The sequence below is a fragment of the Dicentrarchus labrax genome, unplaced genomic scaffold, assembly GCF_905237075.1.
Source record: "Dicentrarchus labrax unplaced genomic scaffold, dlabrax2021, whole genome shotgun sequence".
In the NCBI taxonomy this organism is placed as follows: domain Eukaryota; kingdom Metazoa; phylum Chordata; class Actinopteri; family Moronidae; genus Dicentrarchus; species Dicentrarchus labrax.
Genome location: NW_026136716.1, coordinates 1,665,610 through 1,677,584, shown reverse-complemented (window position 1 = coordinate 1,677,584; position 11,975 = coordinate 1,665,610). Strand labels below are relative to the sequence as shown.

The window sequence follows — 11,975 nt, the reverse complement described above, 5'->3', positions numbered from 1 at the left end:
CAATGTGTACAGAGTTCACTTTTTATTTAACAAACAACATTTAACACTAATTACCATGTACTGTCATTTAACACCAAGCAGAGAGGCAGATCTTTATTGACAGTCACACAATATCAACATATAAAAGTACACAATAAGGAAGTTGACTTTCAAAGTTGAAAACAATATACATCTAAAAAAGCCCATTTGTTATAGTGACACAGTCAGCGATGGCAAGACATGAAAAATAAGCATTTTATTTATATTTAAATGTGCACATAAAATACATTTCTTGTCACTAATTCATATCAATCAAATGATCAAAACAGTCACATGTTGGGTAATTCAAAGGATAAGTCTGATGTCATTCTTTATTTTCAGAGATTGGACAGTAACGTGTACGACGATTTCTTGCCAACTCAGCATCAATAAAATCCATAAAGCGATGATCAGTTAGCAGTTAAAATGCGATGGCGAGACAGTGGCGGAGGTTAAATGAACGGTTCACAAACACTGTAATGGTGGCTCCAAACGGGAACTGTTGTATGTGGACCAGGAGGAGCCCTTTTGGTTCCTACTGAAGACTAAATGATGTTAATCCATATTAACGTGCAATAGTAACCCTTCTCACAACGTCTCCACTCTGCCTGCACGCTCCCTCAACCTGGCTCTATCGTTTCCAGTCAAATCACTGGCGTAACTATCTACACTCTTTGTACCTTGCCTGTAATTCCCCTTCAAAATATATATTTCTGTGCTTAAGACCTCCCATCGCTCGCTCAGGAATGAGGCACGCAGAATATCACCAGACTTAACCTTTAACCTCATCGTGCTCTTTATGCAGAAAATGGAAAACGTGTAATAATCCAGCAGATTAACTGAACAATAAATAGGATTATTCCTGCCCTATTAAAATACACCAACATGTCCAATAATAATAAATAATGTCTCACTGGTGTCCAAATCTTATAAAACTATAACGACTTTGAAATGGCGGACATAATCCCAACTAGAAACAACGAAGACGTAAATCCTCCACAACATTTTAAATGACAACTCTGTCGGCCAGCGCGTACTCCTCATGCTTTGGTCGTCCCCTGCTCCTGCTTGTTGGCCCTCTCCATGTCGGAGTAATACTCCAGGGCTCGTCGCACCGGCTCCAGAATGTGCTGCTGCAAGACAACGTGACAGACAGCCAAACCTTTAGCTTCAGGACCTCCGCTCAGCGTGTGTCAAGGGTTGTTTGGTGAAACAATGAAGTTCAGTTTTGTGTTGCAGTGCTTTCTGTGTTCCCTCAACAACAGCTTGATTTCCTACATTTCCCAGAAGTACTTTTGACAGCACTCAAATTAGCTCTTGCAAACAACTAAACGGATCTTAAAATGCGTTTAAGATGCTGTTTAATAGACCAAATTTTGAGACTAGTCTCCGCTCGTGGAAGCACCTGGACATTGATTACCATTACCAAATATCCTGGAGATTATTCATTGTGTTCGAGCCTGTGCTGTGGCCACATTAATAGTACAAATGGAGGAAACAAGTGTCCCTTAAAACAGTGGTTCCCCAACTCTTTCCTCAAGGGACCTAATCACCCACAAGTCCCTATAAAAACTGTACATACTATTGTTATCAATCAGTGACTTTACCTCCAGACAGGGAAACAGCTTGGTGAGCTCGGTGAAGAGCGGCAAGAGGACGAATCGGATGAAGTTGGTCTGAGAGGACGGTTTGGACACTTTGTCTCGGTCCATGAAAGGAGTCACTGGAAGCCCTTTGAGTTTCTCTGTGTCGCTCTGCACAACAAAACAAGGACAAAGTGTGTATCATCTGCATATGTTATAAAATATACAGCACACAGCTCGACTAGTACAGCAAATGTCGCTTAATCCTTCCTGATATTCAACAGTGAGATTCCCTTCCTGACTACTCTCAGTCACCGGTCGCAGCGTTAGGGACAGATGTCACTTCCTGTGTATTGATCAGTAAAAACCTGGTTGAAGAACTCCTGCAGCAGACAGTCCAGCCAGGGCTCAGCCACGGTCATCGGCCTCGCCTCGTTGGAGATGTCGCTCACCTTCACCATGATCTTCATCAGCTGGAAACAGGAACCACATCCAGAATGAGAAGCACTGGTGAGGTAGTTTTGTGTTGTTGCTATGGTGCTCCTTGTCACACATGCTTTTATATATTCGTTCTCTCCACAGGTTACCGGTCAGAGTTTATTATAAGATGTTAGAGAAAATATCCAATAATAAATCTGTTTTATTTGCTTATTTCACTTCTTAATCTTATTTTGTTGTGTTATTTTAATTTCAGACTTCTAATTGCCTGATTTTAAAACAATATAAAACACAACTAAAGACTCAACTAAAGTAGCTGATTGACCACACTGACCCACTTAAAGGTTTGTAGATTGAAATAGGAGGAAAACAAAGAGGTTTTGCTGTTTCAGTGTAAAGGGAGAACTAACAAGTTGGATCAAAGTGACCTTAAAACTAAAAGCACAGCTCATAAGAAAGCCTGAAAGAAACTGAAAATATCAGTTAAGGTTTCAGTGTGTATTTCTTTACCACTTCCTTGTGGTCCTTGTTGGTGAAGTCGAACACCGGCTGCATGATTCTGAACTTGTTGAGAATTTCGTTGTGTCTCGCCATGTCGGTGGCCAGAATACATCTGAAAAAGGTTTTGGGATTCTTTTAACAAACGACACAACATGGACACGGATGAAGTGTTAGCCGAAGTCTTACCTGATCATTCCTCCCCGGATGTGTTTGTACTGCTCACAGGTCAGATTTTTTAGGATGTTGCACTCTGGCTGCAAAGAGAAAGTCATTTTACTCCTTTTAATGTTTCTCAAACGGCTTCAGTATCAAGTAGGAAAGTCTCATTTTGTGGTTTTTATTTCACTGCTTGAATATGTGCAGGGTAAACTATTTTATGACCATTTTATAAGAAAGTAAGAAAACAGATCAGTGCCGGTACTCACCAGTCTACCACCACTTATGATTTTGTCCACACAAGTACCCTTACTTCTTATTGGTTACTGTCAGCTGGTCATACCCACCACTGAGGTCACCTGACCTCATTATTTTTTTTCGAGGGGTACACAACAAAAGTCATGAAATAATTGTCTAAAATAACTTTACTTTGATGCCCACAGAACTCCATAGCAACGGCAGTTGTTTTTATTCTGTCTGTTTCCATTCATAATTGTTTTGCTTTTCATTTCTACAGCACAATCCTTTAATGCGTGATGTTTTTTGTACCTTGGACAAGATGCCGAAGGCCACGGCACAGTGGTGGTTTTCCAGGGGGGAAATATCATTGTAGCGAAGAGCTAAGTCAGTCTGCGCATTGATCTGTGTGACATATTTTTAATAAAACATTCAGATTAACAATAATTATGAGACAAACACATTAAAACCCCAAACAGAACGGCAGGGAGGTGACCTGGTAGACGTTGTTGTAGCCAGGGTGGTCGAGGTCGTGGCACAGAGCCGAGGTCAACATAATCAACAGGTCGATTCTTGATAATTTACTCCTGAGGTCTGTCAGCCAGATCAGCCCATACATCTGCAGAACGAGACCCCAACAACAAACATCTGTATCACCAAAACACAGCTGTTTCCGCATAATTAAACTTTTATTAACCTGCACTCAAAGAGCTTTTGTCTTGTGTAGCAGAATTTGACAGATTTAGTTACTGGTTCCTTTAGAAAATATAAAATCAGTACAAGAAATGTGATATTTACATAAACAAGACAAAAGCTCAATAAAAAACACTTTTGGCCGTAGAAAATGATTAAATTACCCATGTTCAAGAATCCAATTCAAATCTAAATGATAATTAAATTAATGTTTCTTTTAAAGCCAGACAAATGTATTGACCTTTCAGACATATGGGCATCACCTGTATGATGGCAAACCTGCAGAAAGTTGCATAATCATAAAAGTTGTATAAACTATTATTTTGACTTGTGCATGGGTTTAGATAGATTAGACAGTTTAAAATGTAACACAAACTCTATTACTCCAGGGAGAAGTTGCACAGCCTTTCCCTGATGTTTCACCTGCCTGTAATCAATGTAACTTTATGATCAGCAATCTAACACGCTCTTTCTGGACTAAACTAAAACACACATATTGGAAAAGTATTTTTCATTGTTTCTCAAAAGGTTTTTGAAGGCAGGGGAACATGAGCCACTCCTAGCCATTCTTGGAGCAACTGTTGTTTTCTTTTGCCATGTAGTCCACTAAGTGGAGAATGGACTCTGTACAGTACTTAAATATAACTTGTGATGAATCGTGTGAGATCCAGCTGATAAAGGTGAAATTAAACTCTCTTGCAGCTGACGCTCAGAAAAGATGAACTCCCTTCTGCTGTTCGTACCATCTGAGTGACGCAGAAGCAGTGCCTGAAGTTGTGGAAGGGGATGCTGTTGTAGTGGCAGTAGACCTCAAACAGGAAGTTCTGCAGGACTTCCAGCTTGATGTGGAACGCCGTCAGGAAGTCCAGGTCGGTGAACATCACCTGGAGGAGCACTAGCATCTCCGCCTCCTCCCACTGCCTGTTAACAACACCACACGAAGGTGAGAGAGTCGTGTCTGTGTGTGAGCATTTGCATTAATATTATGGACTGTAGTGGAGTAAAGCCAGCAAAGCATGATGTTCAATTTAGTTGACAGATTCATCTTTTTTTATATAATCAATCAAAACTCCTTTGTTGTTACTTGATGTTTCCATTTTTTTTTATCTATCTGCAAGGGTCTCCTACTATAGAAGGATTGGCAAAAATATTCCTGAGCTGTTCAGTGTTTATTAGTTTATTATTAGTGCACTTACACTGGCTGGCCAGTGGGTGGCAGTGAAAGGAACGATGCAGTGGCGTCCACTGTGGTGCATGTTTGATTTAGTCCATAATGTGCAGTAGCAATTTATGCTCATGTTTGTACGACTACAGAGGACTGCCAGTGTAAAATTGCGAATGCATTGATTGATTGATTGAGTTGTAACTGCAAGCCTTAAGTTAAAGTTTAAAGTTCAACTTTTCTGTTCCAACCAAAGACCAGCCCTGTTGAACTAATACTAAAGTACTACTACAATCATTTCTCACATCATTTCATTTCATCAAAGAGAGTGACCTGCTGATGTGCAGCTAGATCATCAAAACCCATGCCTATGCAAAAAAAAAGCTCTTGACTAACAGTTCACTCTAGTGAGATGACCTTTAATGGACAAGTAAAGCTTTGTGTCGTCTGCATAAAGCGGAAAATGTAATAAAGATGGAAATAGGATGCGCCAAACCACTGTCCTAGCCAGTCAATAAGGATCCTGTAGTTCACGACATAGATAGATAGATAGATAGATAGATAGATAGGTAGGTAGATAGATAGATAGATAGATAGATAGATAGATAGATAGATAGATAGATAGATAGATAGATAGATAGATAGATAGATAGATAGATAGATAGATAGATACTTTATTCAGCAGCAGGTTGTCAGGCATTGCATAGGAGCCATAGTCAATTAATATAAATATAAACACTACAAAGGAGAAATATATATTGAAAGAAAATAAAACAAATATCAAAATAAGTTCAATACAGAGTATCAGAAAAACAAATTATTTCAGTACAGAGTGAGAAAAACATTGTGCACATTTGTACTCACCAGTTGTCAAAAATGGGAGTTTTCAGATGCTCTCTCACTTCTTCTGTGACCTGCAGCGAGCTACAGCAACACAGAACAGACACAAATGTGCTCTACACTCAATTTTGGGTTTTTTCTGATAAAACTGCGATCATAGAGATCTGAGAAACAAAATGTTCTTCTTAAAACTGTTGAGTATTTGGTGCAACAGGTGACACTCACAGTGATTTATTGCAGGACACATGAATTTCTGTTGCTCATAATTATGATCGTAATAAATGATCAAGTCACTCTGACTTTATGTGATTAGTTAACACTTAATATATCATCTATTAATTGAATAAATTAACACAGTTAGTTCATATTCATTTACATGCCACCACATTTGCTGGATTCCAGCAACACTTCTTTCAACAACAAAAAACTAAAATAATAAATAATTAAAAACACAAATTTTCCATAAAAATAATGTTAACATCTCATTTCAGCAGTAACACCAGCGTTCATCAGCGGTGAAATGAGACGAGGTCACCTCATGTTGAGGAACTTCCTGCGGACTTGTTGGCGCTCCTCCTGCGCGCTCAGATGAGGTGTTAGGGGTTTCGGGGAGAACTTGGAGAGCTGCTGATCACCGTCTTCCTTGAACAGACCCATCCAGCTCAGGTGCTCCACACTCTGACAGAAGAGAATAAAATAGTTTTATTATTACAGTTTGTGAAAGTTGTGTGTTGGTAGGATTAGACTGACAAACCTCCAGCTTCCTCTTAAAAGACTCCACTTGGCTCTTAAGCTCACAGATGATGTCCGGAGTCTTTCCCACGTCTTCAGTGGCTTTGCTCTCCAGATGATGCAGCCTAAGGACAGAGACAGGAAACAGCAGTGAGTCCTTCTCACCCACATGCTTCAATAAATTGCGTTTACAAGAGGCACTCACCTGCATTCCATGTTGTCCAGCTCTGTCGGCATCCCCACGCCTGCACAAAATAAAACACAAAAAAAATCATAACATCGGAAAAGTTCTGAACCAAGTCAGATCTACTCTCATAAAATAATTGTTAGTCCGGACTGAAGTTCTGTTTCTACTTTTCATTCGGTATTGGTAGGATGTCTGGATGTTACGTGTGAAAAAAACTAAAGTTTGCAGCCATTTATTTATAGAGTCGAGTAATAGATGACAAAGTCAATCAATTTAAAGGATGTTTAAAAAGGTGATGGACCTGGCCAAGTTCTCTGGTAAGCTGTGATGAAGGGAATAAAGATAAAGGTAAGATTTGAACTGAATGTGCTTCTTTAATGTTTAACTTGTTTTGTCTAAAAACACTCACATTTAACTTTATTGAAACTAAACTATGTAAATATATCAACTGTTAAATTTGCCAAATTCCCTGAAACAATACTGAGGACATGACCTCAGCCCCCACATCACAGTATTTGTTTTGGAAGCTTTGAAATCGAGATTTTTAATCTTGGAAACAACTCTGGGACCAAGACTCTGCTGATGTGTCACAGACGAGGCCGCTCACTCTTAACGTCTGCCGCCACCACCTCCAGGCGGTAGTACGAGTCCTCGCTGTTGGCTTCCAGCCGGGGGGAGATGTTCAACATGCTGCCGTTTGTGCTGTACATCTTTAGGATGTGGTGAGGCCCCGCCTCCGCCGCCGCCCGGAACAGATCTGTCAGACGGAGAGTTCAGGATATTTCAGAATTGTGAGACTAGGATTCAGACCATTCACTGGATAGTGGCAAGATGGCAGGATTAGCACCCTAGAGGGTACTTCATCACTCTTTCTTCACCATAAAGCACCTGAGGGCACTGTTTGTTTGAAATGGAGCCAGCAGTGAGTACGCTATATAACTGTGCCAATTAAATACAAATTCTAAGTCATCATGTTATCTTTCTGCTTAAAGCACTTTCTCCAGAGATGTACCCTCTAGTTTACAAAATCCTTCATTCAACCTGTATTCTTATTATCGTTGTCTTCAGAGGTCAAGGGCCCAGTTGTCACATGGTTTATTTATCACCATCTCAAGAGGACAATGGCAAAGAGGTCCTTTAACCTGAGGACCTGTCAAAGCCACATGGAGGTAAGGCCCTAACACAGACGCCACGGGAACATTCGTGACCATGAAATTGTCTGACACTACTGTGATACACGCCCTGTCGCTCATACAACTCCTGGTTCACACCTTTATGTGTGCTTAAATTGAATGTTCAAATGAATGAGTGGTTGTGGCATTACTCATTCACATTATGATTATGTCTCTAAAATCACAAACTACAGCCCCCCCCCTCCTACCTTTGATATCTGCAGCAGAGCAGTCGGCTCCAAACTCCGCTTGCTCCAGCCTCCCGTTCAGCATGAAATGAATGATTTTTGTAGTCATCCCAGAGCCAGGTGGGACATGACCTGCTCCAGACAGGAAAATGAGACCTCTTGACACTGACACCAACAGTCTGTAATGGACCAGCTGCAGCTGACAGAGAGCCCACCCACTCATCCAGCCCTCCTCTCCCAGGGTTGGGTAGTAATCACAATCTGCATGTTGCACCTTGTGTCACTGCTGTTTTTGTAATTTCCAAACATTTTTTGAGATGTTTAAGAGAAAAGAGAACAAAGCAAACATTCCTGCTAACAGCGAAACACATTAACAAACATAAACCTCCCACAAATAACACTGCAAAAGATATCCTACCTCAGAAATACAACACAAACACAAAGATAAACACAGTGTGTGCATCCATCAGAGCGATCAGCTGTTTATTGGATCAGTTCATAGACCAACAGTCTATAGTTCATATAGAATATGTCACCTTTCTCCTCCAATCCCATGCTTTAAATTCAGAAAATGCTAAAACTAATTCCTCTTACATTTCAGCAATAGCCAGTGGAGCGCCCCCTGCTGACCATTACAGAGAATGTAAAGGTTTAAGACACTTTTCAGACCCGAGAGGTCAGTCTATTATACATACTGTCAATGGTTACATAAAACATCAGCATGTCTCATGGCAAATCCTTTATTTATACAGCAGTTTCTTTTGATGCAAAATATACAAAAATATACTGTAACAGTAACATATGGAATAAAAGTAAGTATTTATTACAGTAAAGTTAAAGTAACTTTATAATTTAATTTAAAATATAATTTTTTAATTAAAACATATTTTAAATGAAACAAAAAAGAAAAGAAAAAACCCCAAAATAACTAAATTCTCACACACATTTAAACACACTGCAGCAGATCTGATCCAGAAAGGAGGAAATTCATAATAATAATTAATAATATAACATTGTAGAAAGAAATGGTGTAATCGTTTGATTAATTATTTAAAAATAACTGAGAGAATTTAGTTTGTTGTTGTTGTTTATGTTTGAGTGTCCTGCCGCTCTCCTCCAGTCCAGCAGGGGGCGCCACTGCGCCACTGAGCTGGTCTTCCAACCGCCATTAAAACTCGAAGAAGAAGAAGAGGAGGCAGGAGGAGGTAGCATCGCCACTTCTTGACTTTTTTTTTTTTCCAGGGAGCGATTCGGTTCATCCGGTGAGCTCCAACCGGTCACCGGATCAATGAGTCGTTAATTAACCCGCTGGAAACAGGTGAGTGACGTTCAGGCTTCCGTAGCTTCCCCGTTCACTAAGATAAACGCGAGCTAGGAGCGAGGCTAGTGTGCTAGCAGGGGAAGCTAACAGCTCCATAAACTGTGTTTGACATTTAACCTGCAGGAGCTCAAACACTCTGTACTGGAGCTTTAGAGCAGGCAGAGGTCGACAGAGTGAGCAACTGTAAAGCTTTAGAGCAGGCAGAGGTCGACAGAGTGAGCAACATTAAAGCTTTACAATGAAATACATGTTAAATAACTAATACTACAGTAATCAATACATCAGGTATCAGAAGAGGAAAGTGATCAGATTGATGTTTCCACTCTCTGTATGTTTTATTCTCTCTGTGTGTGTTGGAGAGATTCACAGCACATTCTGTGATAACGGAGGTGATCAGTGTCATTGATCGGTGGAGGTGATCAGTGTCATTGATCGGTGGAGGTGATCAGTGTCATTGATCGGTGGCTCTCTCTCTCTCTCTCTCTGGTTCCAGCTCTGGAGGATGAGGTGCTGTGTCCGCTGTAGTCCTCCACCGCCCGATGTTCTGCTGCTCCTCTCTGCTCATCGGCCGACGTTAGCTGCCTCTTAAAGAGAACACCTGGTCTCCTGCAGCAGCTCCTGGAAACAGCGACGTTTAAAAGGAGAGGAGAAGATCCGGCTGGGAGTCCGCTGGTGCCTTGAGTTTCCTGTCGCAGCCCGGGCAGCTGCAGCCATGGAGGACGGGGGGGTGAGCGTGGAGTATCTGCTGGAGCAGGTGATGCAGAAGGACCTGGGAAAGAGGCTCCAGGTGGGCCAGGAGATCACAGAGCTCATCGTGGACGAGGAGAAGTCCCCTGAGCTGGAGCAGGACCAGAGCATGCTGGACAGGATGGTGGACGCAGTGGCCAGCTCCTGGGTCAACTCCAGCAACTTCAAGGTGAGAGTCTGTTCAAAACCACGCTCACTAAATAAAGAGGGTGTTATTATTCCTGCAGGTCTCCTCAGGGAGCCCTTCATTCACACAGATCCTGTCCTGGAGTTGTAGCCCGTGTCTGCCGGTATACGGCTCCGTTTGTATGCGCGGTCTCTTTGACTTCGCTCACAATGAAGCTCTGGAACATCTACGATTGTTTGGGAAAAGATTTTGAAGTCGAGCTGTGTCAGGACGGGCTGCACTAAAAGGCCCAAATTGTCTCTGGAGTTTGGTGTGAAGCTCCTTTTTCACACACAAAGGATGGAGCTGCTCATCGACACTACGCACTGTACACACAATGATATCGCTGCTTCCTGTTGTTCCCTGGAAACGCAGCCTCCTCCTCCTCCTCCTCCTCCTCCTCTTCCTCCTCCTCCTCCTCCTCCTCCTCCGTACTCGTCGATGTCTGCGGGCCCCGTAATGGGGACGAGGCTCCCAGGCGAGCGTGGCAGCGGCAGCGGTGGCTGTGAGCTTAATTTACCAGCACCATTAACCCAGTTTCCTTCCCTCTGTGACCGAGTTTCACAGCGCGGGTCAGCTTCCTGCCAGCGGTGTGTGTGTGTGTGTGTGTGTGTGTGTGTGTGTGTGTGTGTGTGTGTGTGTGTGTGTGTGTACTGGTGGTAGTAAAACCCTTCAGATGTTGTGTGTGTGTGAACGATAATAGCTCCTGTTAATCGATCGGAGAGGAGTGAGTCAGCTTAATGGCAGAGGCTGTTGTTGTTGTTTATTCACCTTTTTAGGACGACATTAACTGCCATGTAAATTCCCTATATTTATTTATATATATATATATATATATATATATATATCTCTTATTTGATTTATGAACTATTAAAATATTGTAGATTATTTTAATATTGTAAAAGTTTAAAGTTCCATAAAACAGAGAAAAGCAGCAAACACTCACATTTCAGAAACTAGAACCAGAGGAAAATATATTTTCTGTTGATTGATGAAGCTGATTAATAAACTTTTTCAGCTTTACTGAGAATAAATATGAAGACAGAATATTTCGAAGGTCTCTAAACAATAACTCGCAGTATTCCTGGGTAGCCACATTCAGACTGTTACATACAGGAGTGAACGTTAGAGTCAGTTTGTTACTGACTCCCAGATACGGATATTTCATTTGATAATTTGTCTGTGATTAAATTACACCTTAGTTATTATTAACCATATATTTAGTGCATAATAATAATACTAATAATAATACTAATAATAATGTCTTGTGTAAAGCAGTGTGGGTGTAGTACCGCTGTCTGTCCAGCAGATAGCACCAGACCTGGAGCCACATGTTGTTGTTGCGTTTCGTCTTTCTCTCTCTCAATAAGAGAGTTTCCAAAAATTGCACCAGAGTCTGAGCGTGGGGGCTCAGGCGGTGCGTATGTGTTGACTATGGTGTCAGCAGGGGAACTCTCACTAAACGTTCATTGAGTTTCCCAAACCACCCCATGACAAGGAAAGCTGCCGGGCGGTCGGTCGCAGGCTGTTTGTCACATGTTCACACTCTCTTCAGTCATGGTTGCGTTTGACTTCTCCGTTTGACCTCACTGAATGAGAGATTTACTTCTTATATTGGAGTTTATCTGCAAAAAACCCGTTCATTTTCGTTCTCTTCACTTGTTTTTAATGAAAAACCCTTGTGGAATTACCCATAATCCTTTGCAGCTCAGATTCAAATCCCCTGCTCTGGTGCTGCTCTCACGTTGACGTTGTCGTTTGTCTCTTCTGTCTTGGATTTTGAGAGATTCTGATGTGTTTAATCCGCCTGTATTGCTCATGTTTGTTGTTGTCT

The 11,975-nt window shown here is 41.4% G+C and overlaps 2 protein-coding genes and 1 non-coding gene across 24 annotated transcripts in view; 1 reads left to right on the top strand and 2 right to left on the bottom strand.

Annotated features, from left to right (window-relative positions):
* Positions 1-61: 61 nt before the first annotated feature.
* LOC127378615 (high affinity cGMP-specific 3',5'-cyclic phosphodiesterase 9A-like) lies at positions 62-11,777 on the bottom strand. Of its 3 annotated transcripts, XM_051427662.1 has the most exons (15): positions 11,434-11,777; positions 7,929-8,039; positions 7,155-7,304; positions 6,566-6,605; positions 6,383-6,485; positions 6,164-6,306; positions 5,653-5,712; positions 4,370-4,547; positions 3,430-3,552; positions 3,246-3,338; positions 2,727-2,794; positions 2,550-2,652; positions 1,970-2,074; positions 1,626-1,772; positions 62-1,151 (listed from the first exon to the last, which is right to left on the bottom strand). In XM_051427662.1, the coding sequence occupies exons 2-15, from the start codon at positions 8,014-8,016 to the stop codon at positions 1,059-1,061; spliced, it is 1,494 nt and encodes a 497-aa protein (XP_051283622.1). In that variant the 5' UTR covers positions 8,017-8,039; positions 11,434-11,777; the 3' UTR covers positions 62-1,058. The 3 variants fall into 3 exon arrangements, with proteins under 3 accessions (XP_051283622.1, XP_051283620.1, XP_051283621.1); XM_051427660.1 differs by lacking the exon at positions 11,434-11,777 and having other exon boundaries at positions 7,929-9,096; XM_051427661.1 differs by lacking the exons at positions 3,246-3,338; positions 11,434-11,777 and having other exon boundaries at positions 7,929-9,096.
* Positions 9,941-11,975, top strand: part of LOC127378605 (CLIP-associating protein 1-B) — a 40,678-nt gene continuing 38,643 nt past the window's right edge. For all 20 annotated transcript variants that reach the window (XM_051427638.1, XM_051427636.1, XM_051427637.1 and 17 more), the window contains exon 1: positions 9,941-10,144. In XM_051427638.1, the coding sequence (XP_051283598.1) occupies positions 9,941-10,144 (204 nt within the window). The remainder of the gene's footprint in view (positions 10,145-11,975) is intronic.
* On the bottom strand, positions 11,515-11,645 carry LOC127379006 (U4atac minor spliceosomal RNA). Its single transcript, XR_007888260.1, has one exon. It is a non-coding gene; the product is annotated as a U4atac minor spliceosomal RNA (small nuclear RNA).

Excerpts from the sequence above, each read along its gene's own strand:
- LOC127378615 (XM_051427660.1), bottom strand. The coding sequence starts at position 8,130 with ATGAGTGGGTGGGCTCTCTGTCAGCTGCAGCTGGTCCATTACAGACTG. Across the intron at positions 6,307-6,382 it reads CTTTTAAGAGGAAGCTGGAG|AGTGTGGAGCACCTGAGCTG; the intron begins GTTTGTCAGTCT and ends CTCTTCTGTCAG. Across the intron at positions 3,553-4,369 it reads GCTTCTGCGTCACTCAGATG|ATGTATGGGCTGATCTGGCT; the intron begins GTACGAACAGCA and ends CTCGTTCTGCAG.